Source organism: Oncorhynchus clarkii, chromosome 2 (assembly GCF_045791955.1).
Source record: "Oncorhynchus clarkii lewisi isolate Uvic-CL-2024 chromosome 2, UVic_Ocla_1.0, whole genome shotgun sequence".
NCBI classification, from domain to species: Eukaryota; Metazoa; Chordata; class Actinopteri; order Salmoniformes; family Salmonidae; genus Oncorhynchus; species Oncorhynchus clarkii.
In genome coordinates, this window is record NC_092148.1 from 83,707,329 (window position 1) to 83,730,601 (window position 23,273).

The 23,273-nt window shown below is 43.1% G+C and overlaps 1 protein-coding gene across 1 annotated transcript; it reads left to right on the forward strand.

Moving 5' to 3' along the window:
• The first annotated feature begins 5,079 nt into the window (after positions 1-5,079).
• Positions 5,080-11,772, forward strand: LOC139375138 (dual specificity phosphatase 6). Its single transcript, XM_071116634.1, has 3 exons — positions 5,080-8,201; positions 8,412-8,846; positions 9,993-11,772. The coding sequence occupies exons 1-3, from the start codon at positions 7,802-7,804 to the stop codon at positions 10,304-10,306; spliced, it is 1,149 nt and encodes a 382-aa protein (XP_070972735.1). The 5' UTR covers positions 5,080-7,801; the 3' UTR covers positions 10,307-11,772.
• The last annotated feature ends 11,501 nt before the right edge of the window (positions 11,773-23,273 follow it).

The window sequence follows — 23,273 nt, forward strand, 5'->3', positions numbered from 1 at the left end:
TGTTTACAGCTTCTCTCAGGGGAGGTCTTTCAACACAACACCACTTCCTGTTTTTATTAAGCCAGCGAGAACGAGAGAGCGCTGAGTAGCAATGTTTCCCTCTGCAGTGCCCTAATGGTCCAAAACATATCTTTTAACTGCTGTATTGCTGTATTAATCACCATAGTGCCCTCAAAGCTCATCACTAAGCTAAGGACCCTGAGACTAAACACCTCCCTCTGCAACTGGATCCTGCACTTCACTTCCAACTCCAGGTGGTAAGGGTAGGTAACAACACATCTGCCACACCAATCCTCAACACGGGGACCCCTCAGGGGTGCGTGCTAAGTGCCCTCCTTCACTCCCTGTTCACCCATGACTGTATGGCCAAGCACGACTCCAACACCATCTTTAAGTTTGCCACTGACACAACAGTAGTAGGCCTGATCACCGACAACGATGAGACAGCCTATAGAGAGGAGGTCAGAGACCTAGCAGTGTGGTGCCAGGATAACAACCTCTCCCTCATGTGATCAAGACTAAGGAGATGATTGTGGACTACAGTAAAAGGCTGGCTGAGCACACCCCCATTCTCATCGACAGGGCTGTAGTGGAGCAGGTTGAGAGCTTCAAGTTCCTTGGTGTCCAAATCACCAACAAACTTTCATGGTCCAAACACACCAAGTCTGTTGTGAAGAGGGCAAGACAATACCTATTCCCCCTCAGGAGACAAAAGTTTTGGCATGGTTCCTCAGATCCTCAAAAAGTTCTACAGCTGCACCATCTAGAGCATCCTGACTGGTTGCATCACCACCTGGTATGGCAACTGTTAGACCTCCGACTGCAAGGCACTACAGAGGGTAGTGCGTACATCCCAGTACACCACTGGAGCCAGGCTTCCTGCCATCCAGGAGCTCTATACCAGGCAGTGTCAGAGGAAGCCCTCTTTGCAACTCTGCCTATAAGGCAAGCATCCCAGAGTTGCCTCATCACTGTTGATGTTGAGACTGGTGTTTTGCGGGTACTGATGCTGCCAGTTGGGGACTTGTTAGGCGTCTGTTTCTCAAACTAGACACTCTGATGTACTTGTCCTCTTGCTCAGTTATGCCCCGGGGCCTCCCACTCCTCTTTATATTCTGGTTAAAGCCAGTTTGTGCTTTTCTGTATAAGGAGTAGTACACAGTGTTGTACGGGATCTTCAGTTTCTTGGCAATTTCTCACAAAGAATAGCCTTCATTTCTCAGAACAAGAAGAGACTGACGAGTTTTAGAAGAAAGTGCTTTGTTTCTGGCCATTTTGAGCCTGTAATCGAACCCACAAATGCTGATGCTCCAGATACTCAACTAGTCTAAAGAAGGACAGTTTTATTGCTTCTTTAATCAGAACAACCATTTTCAGCTGTGCTAATATAATTGCAAAAGGGTTTTCTAATGATCAATTAGCCTTTTTAAATTATGAACTTGGATTAGCTAACACAACGCGCCATTGGAACACAGGAGTGATGGTTGCTGATAATGGGCCTCTGTACACCTACGCAGATATTCCATAAAAGAAACCTGCCGTTTCCAGCTTATTTCTGATCAATTTTATGATATTTTAATGGACAAGAAAATGTGCTTTCCTTTCAAAAACAAGGACATTTCTAAGTCACTCCAAACTTTTGAACTGTACTGTAATGTACATATTACCCCAATTACCTTGACTAACGTGTGACCCCGCACTTTGACTCTCTACCGGTACCCCTTGTATATAGCCTCGCTACTATTATTTTATTGTTGCTGTTTAAATATTTGTAATTTTTCTATTTTGGTTTATTTTTGTATTTTATTTATTTTTTAAGTTTTTTTTTGTAAATACTTTCTTAACACTTATTTTTCTTAACTGCATTGTTGGTTAAGGGCTTGTAAGTAAGCATTTCACTATAAGGTCTACAAGCATTTCACTGTAAGGTCTACAACTGTTGTATTCTGCACATTTTGATTTGATTAAAATATGCACACATACACACCTTGACACGTATTTTTGCAGTGGTTCTTTGTTTATCGTAGTGTCAGTAGTTCCAGCATTATGACCATAACATTGGCATGGCCACCTGCTTAGGCTGCTAGTTTTCACATATATATTTTCCATTCTACCATTCCATTCTGAGATTTTTGTGTAACAAAATGGCCCCAAAAGAGAAATGGGAACCACACTACACAGTACATTACATGAGTTTAAATCTGGAATTGTGATAAGTGAAATAATCTGTCTGTAAACAATTGTTGGAAAAAATTCCTTCTCATGCACAAAGTAGATGTTCTAACCGACTTGCCAAAACTATAGTTTGTTAACAAGACATTTGTGGAGTGGTTGAACAACAAGTTTTAATGACTACAACCTGAGTGTATGTAAACTTCCGTCTTCAACTGTACATACTTGTTACATTGAAAGTTGCATACTCCGTTATTAACCCATATTTACATGATTCCCCTCCAGTTACCCTGAAATAATGCCTATGCAATGTAAAGTTATGGCGAAATGTGTTGAACACACAGAGGATGTTTCTCAACGCTGGATGAAGGAGATGAAGGTTAGATTCCGGGGAGGACAGTGAGACTGACAGAAGTGGATCAAAGGAAGAGGATGTGGACACCCAGCAAAGAGGAAATCTTGCTCTTTTTCTCCGCACATACACACACAACCAACGCATACACACACTCGTACTGGCCCACCCCCATCGTGCATGACCCTTGACCTACTGGGTCTTTGTGAGAGCTATGCTCCTGTTTTACACATGTACACACACACACACACACCGGCGCAACAACAGACGGCCCCGACGCAGTGCAGAGACAGGGTGATGGGGCCAACTGATAAGAGTAGAGACGCCATTGTCTCCGGAGTGCCTAGACTAGGGTGTGTGTGTGTGTGGCCTCTCACAAAACCGCATTGGTCACCCCACCTCTGCCTTAGAGCCGCAGGAAAGCAGAGTGGTGTGTGCGTGTGTGTGAGATTGTCAGGGGGACAGATCCTCATTCCATCCCATTACAGGAAGTGTGTCTGGTGTGTGTGCTGCCCTGTGGTTCTCCAGACCCCATGTTGTTCCTGTTGTCAATGTGAAGGCCCCTGTATTTCCATTTGAATAGGTGTGGAGAGAGCCCGCAGCAGACGGGCCTCCACTATCAATCAGAGCCTTGATCTCAGTCCCATCACCAGCATCTCAGGCTCCAACTGGAATTTAACCTGCTGCTCATTTGGGCACATGGAAAAGGGTGCCCTATTCACCTTGCTTGGGTCATAGATACTGTTATCTGAAATGTATGAGTTGTCACTGAAGTAAGTGCATATTATCAAATCAAAATCCAATCAAATTTGTATTTGTCACAACAGGGTGTAGGTAGGGTGTAGGTAGACCTTACTGTGAAATGCCTACAAGCCCAACAATGTAGTTTTAAGAAAAATAAGAAAAATATTTACTAAATAAACTAAAGTAAAAAATAAAAGAGCAACAATAAAAAAAGAACAAGAAGGCTATATACAAGTGGTATCGGTACAGAGTCGATGTGCGTGGGCACAGGTTCGTCGAGGTAATTGAGATAATATGTACATGTAGATAGGGGTAAAGTGACTATGCATAGATCATAAACAGCGAATAGCAGCAGCGTAAAATAGTCTGGGTAGCCATTTGATCAGCTGTTCAGCAACCTTATTGCTTGGGGGTAGAAGCTGGTAAGAAGCCTTTTGGACTTTTACTTGGCCCTTCGGTACCGCTTGCCATGCCGTAGCAGAGAGAACAGTCTATGACTAGGGTGGCTGGAGTCTTTGGCAATGTTTATGGCCTTCCTCTGACACCGCCTGGTATAGAGGTCCTGGATGGCAAGGAGCTTGTCCCAGTGATGTACTGGGCCGTACGCACTGTCCTCTGTAGTGTCCTTGTGGTCGGAGGCCGAGCAGTTTCCATACCAGGAGGTGATGCAACCAGTCAGGATGCTCTCGATGGTGCAGCTGTAGAACTTTTTGAGGATTTTTCTGTTTGTATGAGAGTAACGTACATATTTGTGTGTGTATGTGTTTGCACGCCCATGTGTGTCTGTCTATTTGGGTAGGCTACTGCAGATTACATCATTGTTGTTAAAACAGGAGATAGACTGCAGTTGTTATCAACCAGTGACAGTAGTCTGACAGGTCTCTGTTGTTATTAACTAGTGACAGTAGTCTGACAGGTCACTGTTGTTATCAACCAGTGACAATAGTCTGACAGGTCTCTGTTATCAACCAGTGACAGTAGTTTGACAGGTCTCTGTTGTTATCAACCAGTGACAGAAGTCTGACAGGTCTCTGTTATCAACCAGTGACAGTAGTCTGACAGGTCTCTGTTGTTATCAACCAGTGACAGAAGTCTGACAGGTCTCTGTTGTTATCAACCAGTGATAGAAGTCTGACAGGTCTCTGTTATCAACCAGTGACAGTAGTCTGACAGGTCTCTGTTGTTATCAACCAGTGACAGTAGTCTGACAGGTCTCTGTGGTTATCAACCAGTGACAGTAGTCTGACAGGTCTCTGCTGTTATCAACCAGTGACAGTAGTCTGACAGGTCTCTGTGTTGTCTGGGGTGTCTGGAACTTTCTCTCCATTAGTGGCCCACCAAAGGAACTTACAAGAAGTTAAATATCAGGAACAGCTCATAATTAAAGATAAGCTGCTGCACTGTTCAGCCAACACACATTATCACACACACAGACACACACACATTATCACACACACAGACACACACACAGACACACACACATTATCACACACACAAACACACATTATCACACACACAGACACACACACATTATCACACACACATTATCACACACACACACAGACACACACACACAAACACACACACACACACACAGACACAGACCCTCCCTCCCCAACCCCATCTGTACAGCGGCACAGCTCCAGTCCAAACCCCACAACTCCTAGATACAGGGAGCTTTTGTGAACGAACAAAGGATTTCCTGGTTAGTCAACAAGCACCCAGTGGCTGAGAAACAAGGAGGGCAAGTAGATTAACGGGAGGGAGGGAGGGAAATAGGGAGGGAGAAAGCCGTTTGTGATATAGAGGCTATAGAGAAAGAGGGAAGGGAGAGAGGGTGGATGGAGGAAAGGGGCCAGGGGGCATTTGTTCCTGAAAGAGAGAATGTATTTGAACCTGAAAGGAAATAGCTTGGCTCCATTCAGCCAGAGCACTGTCTACTAGGGGACTATTTGAATGTGACAGGGGGAAGGGCAAAGGTCTGCTGCTTCACATTTCATATGTTAACTGCTCTGAAAATGTACACACATGCCTCTGCCTGAGAGGATCCTGTGTGTGTGTGTGTGTGTGTGTGTGTGTGTGTGTGTGTGTGTGTGTGTGTGTGTGTGTGTGTGTGTGTGTGTGTGTGTGTGTGTGTGTGTGTGTGTGTGTGTGTGTGTAGCCCTGTGCACTATTTACTCTAAAAATAGGATTATTTTGTTAAATTCTGTATACCAGACACAGACAGCTAAGGCAAAAGATTATCACTATTGTCACCATAACCTGGCATGTTATGTTTTGTAATGACATTGTTATGAAGGCTTTTTAACAACCTAAGTCAACATTTAACAAGTCAAAATGTTTTTATTTATGTTTGAATTTAGGGAACTCTCCCTCTATTGTTCACTTACAAAAAAAATGTATATGTTGTATAGTTAATATAGAAACATTCTTAGATATTAGAATCCCCTCCCTGCATATGGCGTCTGTTTTGTTGTTCCATTTTTGGATTAGTTGGGAGGATTTTAGATGATCAAATATGGTTAATTGGAGTCGCCACATTCATTTGTGCAATGTTATTGGCAATGTATTTAGGCCTACACAAACTTGGATGTGGAAGCGTGGAAGTTAAAATTCCGTATTAAGTTGCAAAGAAATATGTATTCATTGAGGTAATTATGTGTAGGAAAGTCCGTTGGAATGCCCGATTCCACAGCTGATTGGCAGATTCCACCGCCGATTGGCCTTCTAGTGTTTATTAATGGGACATAATTTAGATTTAGCACGGCCATTAGCGGGTCCAACGGATCGAACAGTTGCTTTTGATGACACAGTAAACGTTGGTTTCGTTATGACGGACTCAAAACCACATGTGTATGTTATAATGCTGTAGATGCGGTTGACTGTAGTGCAATTGTGTGGTTTTAATGTAGTCTTTTAATTGTATGTTTGTTTTATCAGAGAAAGAGATCGAGAGAAAAATAGAGATTTTCATGATAAAATGGAAATTGCACCCACACAAAGCTTTGGAGCCGAAAGAGTAGTGTAACGAACGGATAAAAATAGACCCAGACGAGAGGTGCTATAGCATCCAACCCACGCACTTCTGTTTCAGAAAACCAACATATGTATTAATCCTCTGTGGCTGAATTTACACGGGCAGCCCAATTCTGATTTGTTTTACTAATTGGTCTGTTGACTAATCAGATCAGCTCTGAAAAAGAGCTTATGTGAAAATATATGATGTGATTGGTCAAAAGACCAATTATTTGGGAAAAATATCAGAATTGGGCTGCCTGTGTAAACGCACCCTGTGTAGCCTAGGCTAGCATTATAGGCCTACCTACTGCAGGTGCACTTTTGGTACGGATACTGGAATTAAGCATGCATTATGAACAGCCTTTCGCGCCCAATACGCCTACATTGGAATCTACTTTATAAAGCATGTTCAATTAGAAGACCAAATTAATTGCAATATATTAATTAAATAATTACATCCTTTAACATTTTATGGAATCATAAAAATTGTTTATTTAATTGACAAAAATTACAACAATGAAAAATAAATACATTCACTGGGGTTCCAAAATTCAATCGTGCCTCCTGTCCCCAAATAAATTGTCTCTAAAACTCTGCCTCACCGTGCAATAAACTTGTCATAGCGCAACTTTGGCATTAAGAAATCTGAGCACAAGGTAGGATCCCCCTCTACGCACTAAAGTAAAAGCCCTCTCCTTCCTTCCCCTGCAGTGCCACTTCTGTTTGTTTGAACTCACTTTATCCGGAGCGGAAATTCTTTGCTTTTTTTTTTTTGTGAATGACAAAGTTATTAACAATTCATCACCACAGTCCGTTCCACCCGGCCCCGTTTCCAGGGCGACGACTGCTCGGCACCCTCTGATTGGCTGGCCGATATAATGTATCCATTGAAACGCCTCGGGTTTGTAACCATTCACTAGTTTGGCGCTGCAGAGAGCACATCGACGAACCAGTGTCGACAAGACCAAAATAAGCTTATTCACAACGAGAACGTTGGGAATAGACGACAACAGAATACATTATTGGAAATTCAAGTGCTTTGCATCTGTAACTGAACTGCAATCAATCCCTCTTATTTAGATTTTTACAGAAGAATAATATTTTCTATGCGAAAGCGGCAGTTATATAACACGAAGACAACGTCTGTGCTGGCCAGTGAGTCATTGATAAATACATGGGACATTCTTCACGCAGCTGCATGAATGAGTGTTACTGCTAGTGTAGGCCTATAGGCAAGCTACAGTCGGATATTTAAGAAACAATCTTGTTTTGTTGATTTCGTTTCAAACTAGGCCTACAAAACAGCCAAGGTCGTGAGAAAAACAATATATCATTTTTAATTTCTTAAATTATTCCAGAATATATTTTATCTCGATCGGTCTGCGTTGCCGTTTCTTCAATGATCCAGTCCTCATAACGTTCTGTTGTTGTGGACGTTTTTTTTTTGCGGTAGCCTAAAAGGGACCAAGCACATCATTTTCCCGCAGTGAAGTGACAATTGTTTTTTGTTGCTAAATGCTTGACAAGCTCAAGCCCGTTCAGTTCGAATCGGTAATGGCTATCAGCAAGACCGTGGAGTGGCTGCAGGAGCACCTCAAGACGCGCAAAGACTGCCTGTTGGTAATGGACTGCAGAGCGCAGGAGCTATACGAGTCCTCGCACGTTGAAACGGCGATTAACGTGGCCATCCCGAGCCTGATGCTCCGGCGGCTGAAGAAGGGAAATCTTTCCATCAAGTCCTTGCTCTCAAACGGTGAGGACCGGGAGAGATTTGCGCGGAGGTGCAAGACGGATACCATTGTGCTATATGACGAGTACAGCAGGGAATGGAACGAAAATGTCAACGGGGGCTCGGTGCTGGGCTTGCTCCTGAAGAGGATGAAAGACGAGGGCTACAAGGCTTTTTACCTTGAGGGTGAGTTTTGTTATTCTTTCCAGAAGCACACATTTCACACTAAAATGTAGGCCAAATTTGTTGAATAATAATGAATAAGTGATATTTTGGGTGCATTTTGCGCAAAAACGCATAGGATAATGCGGGTGTATTAGGTCACAACATAGAGTAGCCGAGGCCTGTTTTTAATCAATGGATTTGTCTAACACTATTATTTAATTCATCTTACAGGTGGTTTCAGCAAATTCCAAGCCGAGTTCCCTGCCCAGTGCGAGACCAATCTGGTCGGCTCTTTCAACAGCAGTTCTCCTACGGCCCAGGTGCTCGGCCTCGGGGGGCTGCGGATAAGCTCAGACTCCTCGGATATCGAGTCCGACATCGACCGAGACCCGAGCAGCGCCACAGACTCAGACGGCAGTCCCCTCTCCAACCCCCAGCCCTCCTTCCCAGTGGAGATCCTCCCGCACCTCTACCTGGGCTGCGCCAAGGATTCCACCAACCTGGATATTCTTGAAGAGTTTGGCATCAAGTACATTCTGAACGTGACTCCCAACCTGCCCAACATGTTCGAGAACGCAGGGGAATTCAAGTACAAGCAGATCCCCATCTCAGATCACTGGAGCCAGAATCTGTCACAGTTCTTCCCAGAGGCCATTGGCTTCATAGGTAAGCACAATACCTTCTATTCAAGCACACTGATAGCTCTCAAATTAAATTTTACACACAACAATTAATTTTAAGGTGCAGGGTTAATATATATATAAAGCAGACTTATTTTTACATCACCACAGAATGAATTGAGGGTAATAAATGTAGTTGTATATTTACGCCTATATAACAGTGATTGGCCTAGCAAGTGAAAGAAAGCCATAGGCCCACAGCACAGACATCTTATTAGTAAGATATCTTCATATCACCAGGAAGTTATTTAGTTATTGTTGTGCAATTTGGATAATAGGTGTCCTTGGGTACTTTCTTATTAAGTCAGTTAAGGAGGGATTTACAGAGGGAACAAGATTCATGCTGTTGTGCCAAGCAGAGAAATACTATTCTAGCTGTATGGTCCGTACTATAAACTGCTCCCAATTACAATGATTAAACTTCAATGGAATACTTCCTGTCTGCTTTTTTGTCTGCAGCCTAGCTTACCCCCAGCCTTGTGTAATTGTAATACAAAGGCCTGTGTGGAAATTGTAGAGGGGGAGGGAGGGGGTAATTTGAACACAACAGGAAGGAAACGGCCATTGAAAGTAATCTAGGACAGTGCAGTGATGTTTTCCTTTCACAAAGAGAGCCATTTACAGGCTCTGTTGACATCCTGTAAGCCCTGACAGGGTGCCCTCATGACTCCTACGTTTACACGCCCAAATGGCACCATTGTCAAGTAACCGGGCCGGCTGAAGAATGACTTGATAGAGCGTTAATAGTACATTTCCAAGTTGTGGTACTCTTGACCAAATGAAAGAATGTCGGCTCTGTTTATGCGTAGAGTACCAGACCGCAGCCATTTGTTGATTGACGTGTGCAGGAGACTGTTACGATCATTTCAGACTTCTGCTGCTTAAATGTGGAAATGGTCCAGTCAATGTTGACTACAACCGATTAGCATTTAGCACTACAGCATTAACTGTAGTGTAGTCTACTTCTTGAATGTGACTGTTGTTTCCCTTACACTAGTCTCTTCACAGTAGGCATTTCTCATTTTCAGAATATCTATCTGTTTTGTGTCGCTGTGTTTTCTCTAAATACAAATGATGAATATCTGACAAAAGTATGTAACTTGTTCTTCCTCTTTGTTCCTGTCCTTCTCAGATGAAGCTCGCGGTCAAAAATGTGGCGTCCTGGTCCACTGTCTGGCCGGCATCAGCCGCTCCGTGACGGTAACCGTAGCCTACCTCATGCAGAAGCTCAACCTGTCCATGAACGACGCCTACGACATCGTCAAGATGAAGAAGTCCAACATCTCGCCCAACTTCAACTTCATGGGCCAACTCCTGGACTTTGAGCGCACCCTGGGCCTGAAGAGCCCCTGTGATAACCGGGTGGTGACCCCCACACAACCTCTGTACTTCACCACCCCCACCAACCACAACGTCTTCCAGCTGGACCCTCTGGAGTCCACGTGAGGCAGCGCCACCATCACCCCCTTACTGGCTCAGAGGTGTAATGAAACCTCATGAAACGCTGAAATGTTTCTCTACTTTATTTCCATCACCTGTTGTGACACGGTGACATCATGCCGTTGTTGACACAGTTGGCTTGAGGTGACAGCTGCCAAGCATGGACTCTGAAGTGGGCACGTGGTCGATCTGCCCGAGGGCTCACAAGCAGCTGCTGCAAAAATGGGGACAAATAAAGAAAGAGAGAGAAAAGAGGGGGAAGCGAAAGAAAGACAAAGCACATTAACTTTCTAGAACCATATATTGCTATTGGACTTGATGAGGTTTTTGCCTAAAAAAAATTATGTCAATGTTTTGAAAGAGACGTTAAGTGATCTGATGGTCATGTGTACGTTTAGCTTCACGACGAAAGGCTGGTGTGCCAAAGAGACATGATTGTTGTATCTGAACATATATATGATTCTAAATACTTTTTTGTTTTTTGGGCTAGCACTTGCACCGTCATAATTTTTTGGGGTGCATATTACTTGTCTTCTGCGAAGACTTGCCTGTTTGGGGTTGAAACATCCCCGGTTAGACGGCACATTGTATTGAACTCGATTTTACATGTGTGGAGTCATTTTAATCATTTACACAAGTGTATATATCTTAATATAAAAGACAATACAGTAAAGCCTTGTTCTTGTCTAGTATATACCCTTTGCAACAAGTGGGTACTGATTATTATTTTTTTAATCTTATTTTATGTAAGCCAACCAACTGTATATTGATCAGTATCTAAGTTTATTATGCCAAAAAATGTAGGAGGTTTTCCAAGAATCGTAAAATTGTGTATATGTGTAATATATATCATATTTGCTCTAAATGTAATTTCAGCCGACAGACGTTTTTTGCCCCCACCCTCACACAAATCAGTCAGGTTGTATGCCTTAGTGCTGTACATAGATGTGTTATTGTGCATTAACCCTCAAAGGGCTTTCCCCGAGCTATGCTTTCACCTTCTATCACAATTCTACCCGAATTGAACCATAGCAAAAATAATTCTACAACAAATCACTGAAACTGTCAGTGCATGCCTATGTTAAGAAACGTGAGTTGTAATTTGTTAAGTTTGGTGGAAATACCTTTAATGAAGCCAATTTAAGATGGCTACTTTCTGTTGGTGTTTAGTGGGGAACAATTAGGGTTAATGTAAGTGAATGCTTATCTGTGTTCAAGGCTTACAAAGTCTGGGAGATGTTAACAAAAAAGGAGGCCTTGCCTCTTCAGGGAAATTCTGTGAAATGCAGTTTTTTGTTGTTTTAGAAAATAATAAAAATTATGGGTGGATTTGGCTTTCTCTCATTCCTGAGAGAAGAACTGTCGGTGGGAGAAGCCATCTTGGATTCAACCCTCACCACTCCTCAAGTCCACACTCCTGTCTTACGAATGTAAAGAAATGATAAGTTATTAATAAATTACTATTTTCTCTACTTCCTTCTAACAATGTCTTTCTTAATTTCTCGACAGTTTGTAGTAGTTTTTCACACAGTGTTCAAACAGTGGTCAGGTCACACAGTGACATATTTACATAAGTATACTTCCAACTCCTCGGTTAGACCAGTTCCACTTTAACCATCTGACATACTGTGTGTGTGTGTGTGTGTTTTCATGACAATTATCAGCCAGATGACTAAGAAGGAGCCATTCACAAACATATGGCTGTCCTTTAACTACAAAGGTTGGGACATCTAGTCCCTGAAATGCAGCAGTTGTCCAATACAAATAGCAATTAACACATTGTCACACCCCCAGAGTTGTATGACATGTCTCTGTCTGCCACATTATGCTCTTTTGGTTAACGTCCAAAATGTGACTGAACATGTACATAGAAGTACACACAGTGATTCCGGTCACACTGACTGACTGAATGATTGACTGACTCACTGAACAACTGGTTTTTCCAGGTATTCCCAGGTTAGGGCTTTTGGGTACACACACACATACATTCCCTGAGGCACTTCCTGAAGGCGATGGCCTTTGAGCAAAGCAGCCCATCAAAGGGAACAAAGTCCCTAAACATAATGTTACCTGGCACTGGATGGCGTGGTGTGGTGCGTACCTGTCAAGACCTGGAGAGCATAGAGACGATCCTCACAGCTAAGCAGGAGATCATTTTCTCACGAAACACCAACTGCAGTTCACATCTTCAAATCATGACATGTCGGTGGAGTGACTGTATCACGCACGCACGCATAGCCACACACATACACACACCCAGGTTAATCTGAAAACAAGGCATCCCAAATTCTATCAGCATATCGATTGTGCTACCAGGACTGGCAAAACCCTAGACCACTGTTATTCTAACTTCCACAACGCATTTAAGGCCCTCCCCCGCCCTCCCTTCGGAAAAGCTGACCACGACTCAGTTTTGTTGCGTCCAGCCTATAGACAGAAACTAAAACAGGAAGCTCCCGCACTCAGGTCTGTTCAACGCTGGTCCGACCAATCTGATTCCACGCTTCAAGATTGCTTCGATCACGTGGACTGGGATATGTTCCGCATTGCGGCGAGCAACAACATTGACGAATACGCAGATTCGGTGTGCTAGTTTATTAGCAAGTGCATCTGTGATGTTGTACCCACAGCATCTATTAAAACATTCCCCAACCAGATACCGTGGATTGATGGCAGCATTTGCGCAAAACTGAACTTGCGAACCACTGCTTTTAATCAGGGCAAGGTGACCGGAAACATGACCGAATACAAACAGTGTAGCTATTCCTTCCGCAAGGCAATCAAACAAGCTAAGTGTCAGTACAGAGACAAAGTGGAGTCGCAATTCAACGGCTCAGACACGAGAGGTATGTGGCAGGGTCTACAGTCAATCACGGACTACAAAAGAAAAACCAGCCCCAGCCAACGTGAGTAAAACATTTAAACGTGTTATCCCTCACAAGGCTACAGGCCCAGAAGGCATCCCCGGCCGCGTCCTCAGAGCATGCGCAGACCAGCTGGTTGGTATGTTTACAGACATATTCAATCAATCCTTATCCCAGTCTGCTGTCCCCACATGCTTCCAGAGGACCACCATTGTTCCTGTTCCCAAGAAAGCTAAGGTAACTGAGCTAAATGTCTAAATGTAGCACTCACTTCCGTCATCATGAAGTGCTTTGAGAGACTAGTCAAGGACTATATCACCTCCACCCTACCTGACACCCTAGACCCACTCCAATTTGCTTACCGCCCCAATAGGTCCACAGACGACGCAATCGCCATCACACTGCACACTGCCCTAACCCATCTGGACAAGAGGAATACCTATGTAAGAATGGTGTTCATCGACTATCGACTATGCACAGCATTTAACACCATAGTACCCTCCAAACTCGCCATTAAGCTCAAGACCCTGGGTCTCGACCCCGCCCTGTGCAACTGGGTCCTGGACTTCCTGACTGGCCGCCCCCAGGTGGTGACGGTAGGTAACAACATCTCCACCCCGCTGATCCTTAAAACTGGGTCCCTACAAGGGTGCATTCTCAGCCATCTCCTGTACTCCCTGTTCATCCACGATTGTGTGGCCATGCACGCCTCCAACTCAATCATCAAGTTTGCAGACAACACTACAGTGGTAGACTTGATTACCAACAACGACGAGACGGCCAACAGGGAGAAGGTGAGGGCCCTCGAGGTGTGGTGTCAGGAAAATAACCTCACACTCAATGTCAACAAAACGAAGGAGATGATCATGGATTTGAGGGAGCAGCCCCCTATCTACATTGACAGAACAGTAGTGGAGAGGGTGGAGAGTTTTAAGATCCTCGGCGTACACATCACGGACAAACTGAAATGGTCCACCCCACACAGACAGCGTGATGAAGAAGGCACAGCAGCAGGTAGTGAGGTCTGCACAACGCATCACCGGGGGCAAACTACCTGCCCTCCAGGACACCTACACCACCCGATGTCACAGGAAGGCCAAAAAGATCATCAGGGACAACAACCACCCGAGTCACTGCCAGTTCACCCTGAAAAACAGTTTCTATCTCAAGGCCATCAGACTGTTAAACAGCCATCACTAACATTGAGTGGCTGCTGCCAGCATACTGACTCAACTCCAGCCACTTTAATAATGGAAAAACTTATGTAATCAATTTATCACTAGCCACTTTATATTATATAATGTTTACTTACCCCACATTACTCATCTCATATGTATATACTGTACGCTATACCATCTACTGCATCTTGCCATCTTGATGTAATTAAATGTATCTCTAGCCACTTTAAACAATGCCACTTTATATAATGTTCTCATACCCTACATTACTCATCTCATATGTATATACTGTACGCTATACCATCTACTGCATCTTGCCATCTTGATGTAATTAAATGTATCTCTAGCCACTTTAAACAATGCCACTTTATATAATGTTCTCATACCCTACATTACTCATCTCATATGTATATACTGTACTCTATACCATCTACTGCATCTTGCCGATGCTGTTCGGTCATCACTCATTTCTATATTTTTATGTACATATTCATATTAATTCCTTTACACTTGTAGTTGCTGTAGTCGCTGTGAAATTGTTAGGTCAGATTACTCTTTGGTTATTACTGCATGGTCGGAACTAGAAGCACAAGCATTTCTCAACACTTGCATTAACACCTGCTAACCATGTGTATGTGACAAATACATTTGATTTGATTTAGCAGATATAGGAGAGGAAGCAGGACTCTCTATGCATAGCTATAGGTAGCTAATTAAAATCAACTCCACGATTTATGATGGAGTTGAGCGGCAACTAGTGTGGGCGGACTGGCGCTCTGACATCACATAAAATTATGTTTTTATAAAAAACTACTTGTTTCATCACCCAAAGAATATCCCGCAATTACACAGAACAATGTTCTTTTTTTGTTGAAATCATTCAGAGCTCCAGTCCGTCCATGCTAGTCGGCGTTCAACTCCATGGTAAACCGTTGAGTTTAGTCAGCTCAACTATATAATTCTGTACATTAGCCAATTATTTTAAGTTGGTGGACCGAGGATTTCCATGTGCTTTGATCTGAATCTTCAAACAATGCATTTCCAAGATCACTAAAATGTGAAACTACAAAAACATAATTGTTTAAGAATATTAAAGAGCTTTACACAAATGTTTTTACTCCACACCATCACAAACTAAGCACATTCAAATAATTTCTCAATAATAGTGGATCCAACAGCGTACCAGAGAGAATATAGTGGTGACACAATACTAGAGTGACTATACTATAGTTAGTATCACTCTGATGTCATGATGGGTTGGTCTGATGATTGACAGCTAGGGGGAATGTGTAGTACGCCAGGCTCTCTGGGCCTCATGCTGGCTCTTCCTGTCCTCTGGCCTTTACTGTTTTAATGCCCCGCATTACAGGGCACAGGAAACTACCTCTCTATATATAGAAGGGTATGCATATGGGGATGGGGACTGGCAACCTGACCCTTCACCCTTGCTCTCACAGACGGCACCTCTGTTGTGACATGACAAGCCATACAGGGCTCTGGAGGGGGTGAGGTTGCAGGATGAGGGTGGTTGGTAGTTAAGGACAGTGCCTTAAGAATGTATTCATCATACCCTTTGGGGACAAAGATCGTAATTTTTGGAGAAATGTCTTCTGTTTTGATGAAATAAAAATAGAACTGTTTGGCCATAATGACCATCGTTATGTTTGGAGGAAAATGGGGGAGGCTTGCAAGCCGAAGAACACCATCCCAACCGTGAAGCACGGGGGTGGCAGCATCATGTTGTGTTGGTACTTTGCTGCAGGATGGACTGGTGCACTTCACAAAATAGATGGCTTCATGAGGCAGGAAAATTATGTGGATATATTGAAGCAACATCTCAAGACATCAGTCAGGAAGTTAAAGCTTGGTCGCAAATGGGTCTTCCAAATGGACAATGTCCACAAGCATACTTCCGAAGTTGTGGCAAAATGGCTTAAGGACAACAAAGTCAAGGTATTGGAGTGGCCATCACAAAGCCCTGACCTCAATCCCATTGAACATTTGTGGGCAGAACTGAAAAAGCGTTTGTGAGCAAGGAGGCCTACAAACCTGACTCAGTTACACCAGCTCTCTCAAGAGGAATGGGCCAAAATTGACCCAACTTATTGAGGGAAGCTTGTGGAAGGCTACCCGAAACATTTGACCCAAGTTAAACAATTTAAAGGCAATGCTACCAAATACTAATTGAGTGAATGGATGTGACCCACTGGGAATGTGATGAAAGAAATAAAAGCTGAAGTAAATCATTCTCTCTGCTATTATTTCACATTCTTAAAATAAAGTGGTGATCCTAACTAACCTAAGACAGGGAATTTCTACTAGGATTAAATGTCAGGAATTGTGAAAAACAGAGTTTAAATGTAGTTGGCTAAGGTGTATGTAAACTTCCGGCTTCAACTGTATGTGTGCTATTCAGAGGGTGAATGGGCAAGACAAAAGATTAAAGTGCCTTTGAACGGGGTATGCTAGTAGGTGCCAGGCGCACTGGTTTGTGTCGAGAACAGCAAGGCTGCTGTCTTGTTTTTCTTATGCTCAACAGTTTCCCGTGTGTATCAAGAATAGTCCACCACCCAACAAACATCCATCCAAGTTGACACAACTGTGAGAAGCGTTGTAGTCAACATGGGCCAGTATCTCTGTGGAACCCTTTTGACTCCTTGTAGAGTCCATGACCCGATGAATTGAATCTGTTCTGATGGCAAAAGGGGGGAGGGGGGGTGCAACTCAATATTACGAAGGTGTTCTTAATGTTTTGTACACTCAGTGTACATTCATGCTACACACACATCACAACTTCTGCTGCCAGACTCTTATTACACCGCTCAGTTTCTGAACTTGCCCCCCATTGCCCCTTCCCCCAATCATGTGTAAATATTGGACTATAAATTGTGCCTTCATGTATTATATTTATGCTAACATGTATTATTCTCTTCTATTGAGACTTTTACTTTATGTTCATATTCTAATATTTAATTATTTCTTATTGTTGCTGCATTGTCGAGAAGGAACCTGCAAGTAAGCATTTCGTTGGACAATCTATACCATGTATACCATGTATACCATGTATATCCCGTACATAGAACTTATAAAACCTGAATCTATTTGAAGGTCAACCACCCATAAGCAAGGGACTGTGGACAGACACATACTGTACAGGGCCTCTAGTTCTGGATCTGGTCATGGCCTTCCACTTCCTTTGTGGGATGAGATTAGATGAAATAGAATATCTGACAGCCAGGTTCTTTGACACCTCAACATTCCGGATCCAGACATGGATGCTTCCAGCCATAGCTGCCCCACTTCACACTGGCCTCGGTCCCCGTTTTAAAGGCTCTTTGAGCAGTGAAAATAAAGCCAGCAGGTTGTGGCTAAACTTGGCCCCCAGTGCTAATCCTGCCCTAACGGTTCCTGTCCCTGGCACCCTCCAGTGATAGTACACTGACATCTCCCCACACACCCTTTGCCCCTCGCCCCTGTCCCCGCTCTGCCACTCCAGCAATTTACTGTTCTAGTGTTCTAGTGCAGATCATGTTTCTCATCGGTTGCCTCCACATATATACTAACACATGCACGGACACACATGCACACACACACTGCCCTTACCATGCTCTCCTGTCCACTGCCCCCTTCCTCTCGCTCTCATTCTCTCTCTCTCTCCCCCCTTCGCTCCCCTTGTGTGCACAACAGATGGGTCGGCTGTCAACTTCCTGTTTGAGGATTCTACACACACACGCACACACACACACACACACACACACACACACACACACACACACACACACACACACACACACACACACACACACACACACACACACACACACACACACACACACACACACACACACACACACACACACACACACACACACCCCTCACCCCCTCTTCTAATAGTGTCCTGGCCCCACTCCAGGGCTTGTTATCGTATAATGAGGTGGTGGTGATAGGGAAGGGGTGGCGGTGTGGCACACACTAGCACATCTGCGAACATGGCAGTAATTTAAGTGTGTGTGTGAGTGCGAGTGTGTGCGTGCGTGTGTGTGTGTGTATGCGTACGTGCGTGTGTGTGTGTGTGTGTGTGTGTGTGTGTGTGTGTGTGTGTGTGTGTGTGTGTGTGTGTGTGTGTGTGTGGGTGCATATGTGGGTATGTGAGGGGTGGTTGTGTGTGTCTTGGCACAGCTGTAAATGTTTCCTAATTGAGCAACAGCCAGACTGCTAATTAAAAGGCTCACACAGATTTGTATTTTTCCCTTTAATCTGCACCGCAAGTGGGCGTACATTCATTCATTCATTCATTCATTCATTCATTCATTATATATGCCATTTAGCAGACACTTTTTTCCAAAGCAACTTACAATCATGTGGCATACATTTTCGTATTCATTTAGTCAACCAGCAACAACCAGACGAAATCAAACCTTCAGACAGAGAGGTGATGACAGACAGGAGGAGGACTGCTAAGATAATCAATATGACAGTAGAACCTGGTCTATAGGGACTTGTTTTCCACCTCTCAGCTCTTTCATCATATCCTAACCAGACATAGAGGGTTGTGGCTGTGGAGTGAACAAACTGTTTTATGGGTACTGAGAGGGCTGCTATCATACAAAGCTATCAGTGCCTTTCCTCTCTGCATCTCCTCCCCTCCTCTTTCCAGAATCACCCACATGGAGAGAGAGAGAGCTTCCGCCAGCCAGAACTCACTACCGCCACCAGAACTAATAATCTCTTTACCTCCTGCACTCTGTGCCTGGCTTGCTCTCTGTCTGTGTATGCCGCTCTCTCTCTCTCTCTCTCTCTCTCTCTCTCTCTCTCTCTCTCTCTCTCGTCATTATTTCATTGTCTCTCCTCTCTCTCTCTGTCTGTCTCTCACTCTATCATTCTCTCTCTCAATTCAATTCAAAAGCTTTATTGGTGTGGGAAACATGTGTTTACATTGCCATAGCAAGTGAAATAGATAATAAACAAAAGGGAAATAAACTAGGGAAATTAACAGTAAACATTGCACATTTTACAGTTTTTCTCAATTGCTAAAACACAATTTCTGAAACCTTGCTCCATTTCATGAAAACATTAAACACAAAACCTCATCTTCAAGCACTATTTACATAACCTCTGACTCCTCTTGCAAAATTAAACATTCGCCTCAAAACAGTTTTACCTGTGTTCAAAATCAAACACTGCTCTCAAATCATAAACAAAGTGATCAAAATGATATACACTCTCAAGCAGTCAGTAAACTATACACCAAAAAATAGAAAACACATTGTTCAAAACATACAATTCTCAGGGAGAAGTACATTTTTAATCTTTTTTAATTTTTAAATAAATATTAATATATTTCCGTCATTGTCTTTTTATGAACGAAAACATGTTATTTCATAGTAGCTCAAAATTGATCAGAAATTACTACTCTTTGCAATTTAGTTTTTTGTTCTTCCTCCTCCTTGTACCCATATTTTTACAGTACTGTACCCTGCATCTCACAAACTTGTCCTTTGTCTCTGTGATACTGTAATTCTTGTTCGTTGTTGATATGAACCTGCAACCAGTCAAAATCTATTGAACAGTCAGTACTGTTAATAAATGGAAAGCACAATGTTCAGGGTTATACAATTCATCCATTGTACAGTATACAGCCTACAATGCATTGTACTACAGTATCCATTCTCAGACTTTCTCCTTCCCACCTTCAACAACCTGTTTGCTCTCTGAACTGGCTTATATTGGTTGTGTCGCATCATTTGAAACAGGCTAAATCCATTTTGAGTGGCTGTGTTCAATCAATGACATATATTCTCTATTTGTATTTGATTGTTGCCACTTGTGTTTACCAGTATGGATGACATGTGCATTAGAGTGCAGAATGTGTTTTGAGAATGAGAATGTGTTTAGAGTTTTGCTGAAAAGTCTAAGTGAGATCTGCAAATTGTGTTTTACCATGTGAAATGGTTTAAGGTATTGACAACAGACTGCATAATTAGCTAAATGAGTCCAGCCAACTGAGAACTTTGTTCAGCCAATGGGTTTTAGTGTTTTAGCAATTGAGAAAAACTGTAAAATAATATAGACAATTCAAATTTGATTATCGGCTATGTACAGTGTTGTAACAACGTGCCAATAGTTGAAGTATGAAAGGGAAACTATAGAAACAGATAAATATAGGTTGTAATGTTGTTTGCGCTCTACTGGTTGCACTTTTCTTGTGGCAACAAGGGAAATGTCTGTCTTTTTCTCTCTCTCTTTATTACCTAAATAAGCTCAATGTAAGAGTTGTATCAATGATAGGAACACTGTCAATACTCTGTCAAAGCAATGAGTGTGTGTGTGTTTCATTCATGTACAGCTTCTGAGTGACACTGTTAAAACCATCACTTGTTCTGTTGACTGACCCCTGACCCCACCTACTGGAACTGTGGAGTGCTGGGATGCAATGTCTCTAGAGTTCTATGTGGGAATGAGGTCAGAAAGAACAAGAACTCAGTCGTTTGTTGGTTGTTGCTCTCCATGGTCACTGGTTCGGACTTGTGGTTGTGGAGTACTCTGCTTTCTATATTACAGCCCACTCACTTTTCACAGCACAGCAGACATTTTGTGTCAGAAGAGCCCTGTTGACTGTAATTGTCGGTGCTTGACAGCTTTAGCGAAATATTGTTGATTCACAATTTTAGTCTATTTTCACTTACTGGTAATTCCATTTGAATTAAATCCATTTTTGATAGCATCCCTTTTGATTTCAACAAAACAGGACCTGAATGCTAAAACATTCAGGAGATAAATGTGCTCAAAGTTGACCCATTTTGCATACCCCAACTCGAAAGGGGAGCTGTCAAAAAGTGATTGAATTCAAATGTATTATTCTCATACCTTTATTTAACTAGGCAAGTTCTTACTTAAAATGACAGCCTACCCAGCAGCACTGGGCCAATGGGACTCCCAATCACAGCCAGATGTGATACAGCCTGGATTTGAACCAGGGACTGTAGTAATGCCTCTTGCAGTGCCTTAGACCACTGCGCCACTCAGAAGCCCATGACTATGAGATTAAAGTGCAGCTGTCAGCTTTAGTTTGAGGGTATTTTTTTTAACATTTTGAATTAATTTGTGAATAATGATTAGTGACAACGTTACAGATGTACAAATATCAAATATTGTAATGCTGAGAGGTTAGCATTTCTATGGGACTCCCAATCACGACCGGTTGTGATATAGCCCAGGATTGAACCAGGGTCTATAGTGACGTCCTTAGCACTATTCACCCCAAAAACTGGCCTGTGGCACTGAAAATAACTTGTTACTTTCCTGAAAAGTTTACTTCCTCAAGAAGTCTGCAAGGTTGGAAGAGGAAGTAGATGTACTGTTTAATACCTAGCCATGGTAGCCTTTAAGTGTAGTGTTTCCTGAGACTCTGTGGCACAGAGAAATGTCCCCTGTCACCTGGCTGTCTGACAGATGAACAGACCCAACCTGTCTGTCTGTCTGTATGTCTGTATGACTCTGGGTTTGCTCTTGTGACATAAATATATACAACTATAGAAAGATAATTTCACACTTGCTTCACAGAAGGAGGAAATGTTGGGTATTGGGATTTATCCTAACCAAGGGCTGTCCCATTTTTCTCAGCACCCTCCTTTCCTTTCAGATCAGCATTCGTGAAGGAAAGAAAATAAAGGAAATGGAGTCTATTGGAAAACTACATAAGTCTACATACACATGATTCATGTTAGTGCTTCATTCTATATCCCGAGGACTCCTGATATCTCCAGGAGTGTGACAATTATATTTTTTGTCTTTATCTGTTGTGGTCTAGCACTGTCTTTTTGCTAGCTAGGGCCATCTACAGTTGAAGTCGGAAGTTTACATCAAATCAAAGTTTATTTGTCACGTGCGCTGAATACAACAGACCTTACAGTGAAGTGCTTATTTACAGGCTCTAACCAATAGTGCAAAAAAGGTATTAGGTGAACAAAAGGTAGGTAAAGAAATAAAACAACAGTAAAAAGACAGGCTATATACAGTAGCGAGGCTATAAAAGTAGTGAGATTACGAGCAATTGCCATCACCAGGCAGTGATGCAACCAGATGCAACCAGCTGTAGAACGTTTTGAGGATCTCAGGACCCATGCCAAATCTTTTTAGTTTCCTGAGGGGGAATAGGCTTTGTCGTGCCCTCTTCACGACTGTCTTGGTGTGTTTGGACCATTCTAGTTTGTTGTTGATGTGGACACCAAGGAACTTGAAGCTCTCAACCTGCTCCACTACAGCCCCGTCGATGAGAATGGGGGCGTGCTCGGTCCTCCTTTTCCTGTAGTCCACAATAATCTCTTTAGTCTTGGTTACTTTGAGGGATAGGTTGTTATTCTGGCACCACCCGGCCAGGTCTCTGACTTCCTCCCTATAGGCTGTCTGGTCGTTGTCGATGATCAGGCCTACCACTGTTGTGTCGTCTACAAACGTAATGATGGTGTTGGAGTCGTGCTTGGCCATGCAGTCATGGGTGAACAGGGAGTACAGGAGGGGACTGAGCACGCACCCCTGGGGAGCTCCAGTGTTTAGGATCAGCGTGGCAGATGTGTTGCTACCTACTCTCACCACCTGGGGGTGGCCTGTCAGGAAGTCCAGGATCCAGTTGCAGAGGGAGGTGTTTAGTCACAGGATCCTTAGCTTAGTGATGAGCTTTGAGGGTACAAAGGTGTTGAACACTGAGCTGTAGTCAATAAATAGCATTCTCACATAAGTGTTCCTTTTGTCCAGGTGGGAAAGAGCAGTGTGGAGTGCAAAAGAGATTGCATCATCTGTGGATCTGTTTGGTCGTTATGCAAATTGGAGTGGGTCTAGGGCTTCTGGTATAATGGTGTTGATGGTAGCCATTACCAACCTTTCAAATCCCTTCATGGCTACGGACGTGAGTGCTACGGGTCTGTAGTCATT

Bases quoted from the DNA above. Each gene is read 5' to 3' on its own strand.
- LOC139375138 (XM_071116634.1), top strand. From the start codon at position 7,802: ATGCTTGACAAGCTCAAGCCCGTTCAGTTCGAATCGGTAATGGCTATC. The intron at 8,202-8,411 runs GTGAGTTTTGTT...TTCATCTTACAG, and splicing joins CAAGGCTTTTTACCTTGAGG to GTGGTTTCAGCAAATTCCAA. The intron at 8,847-9,992 runs GTAAGCACAATA...TGTCCTTCTCAG, and splicing joins AGAGGCCATTGGCTTCATAG to ATGAAGCTCGCGGTCAAAAA.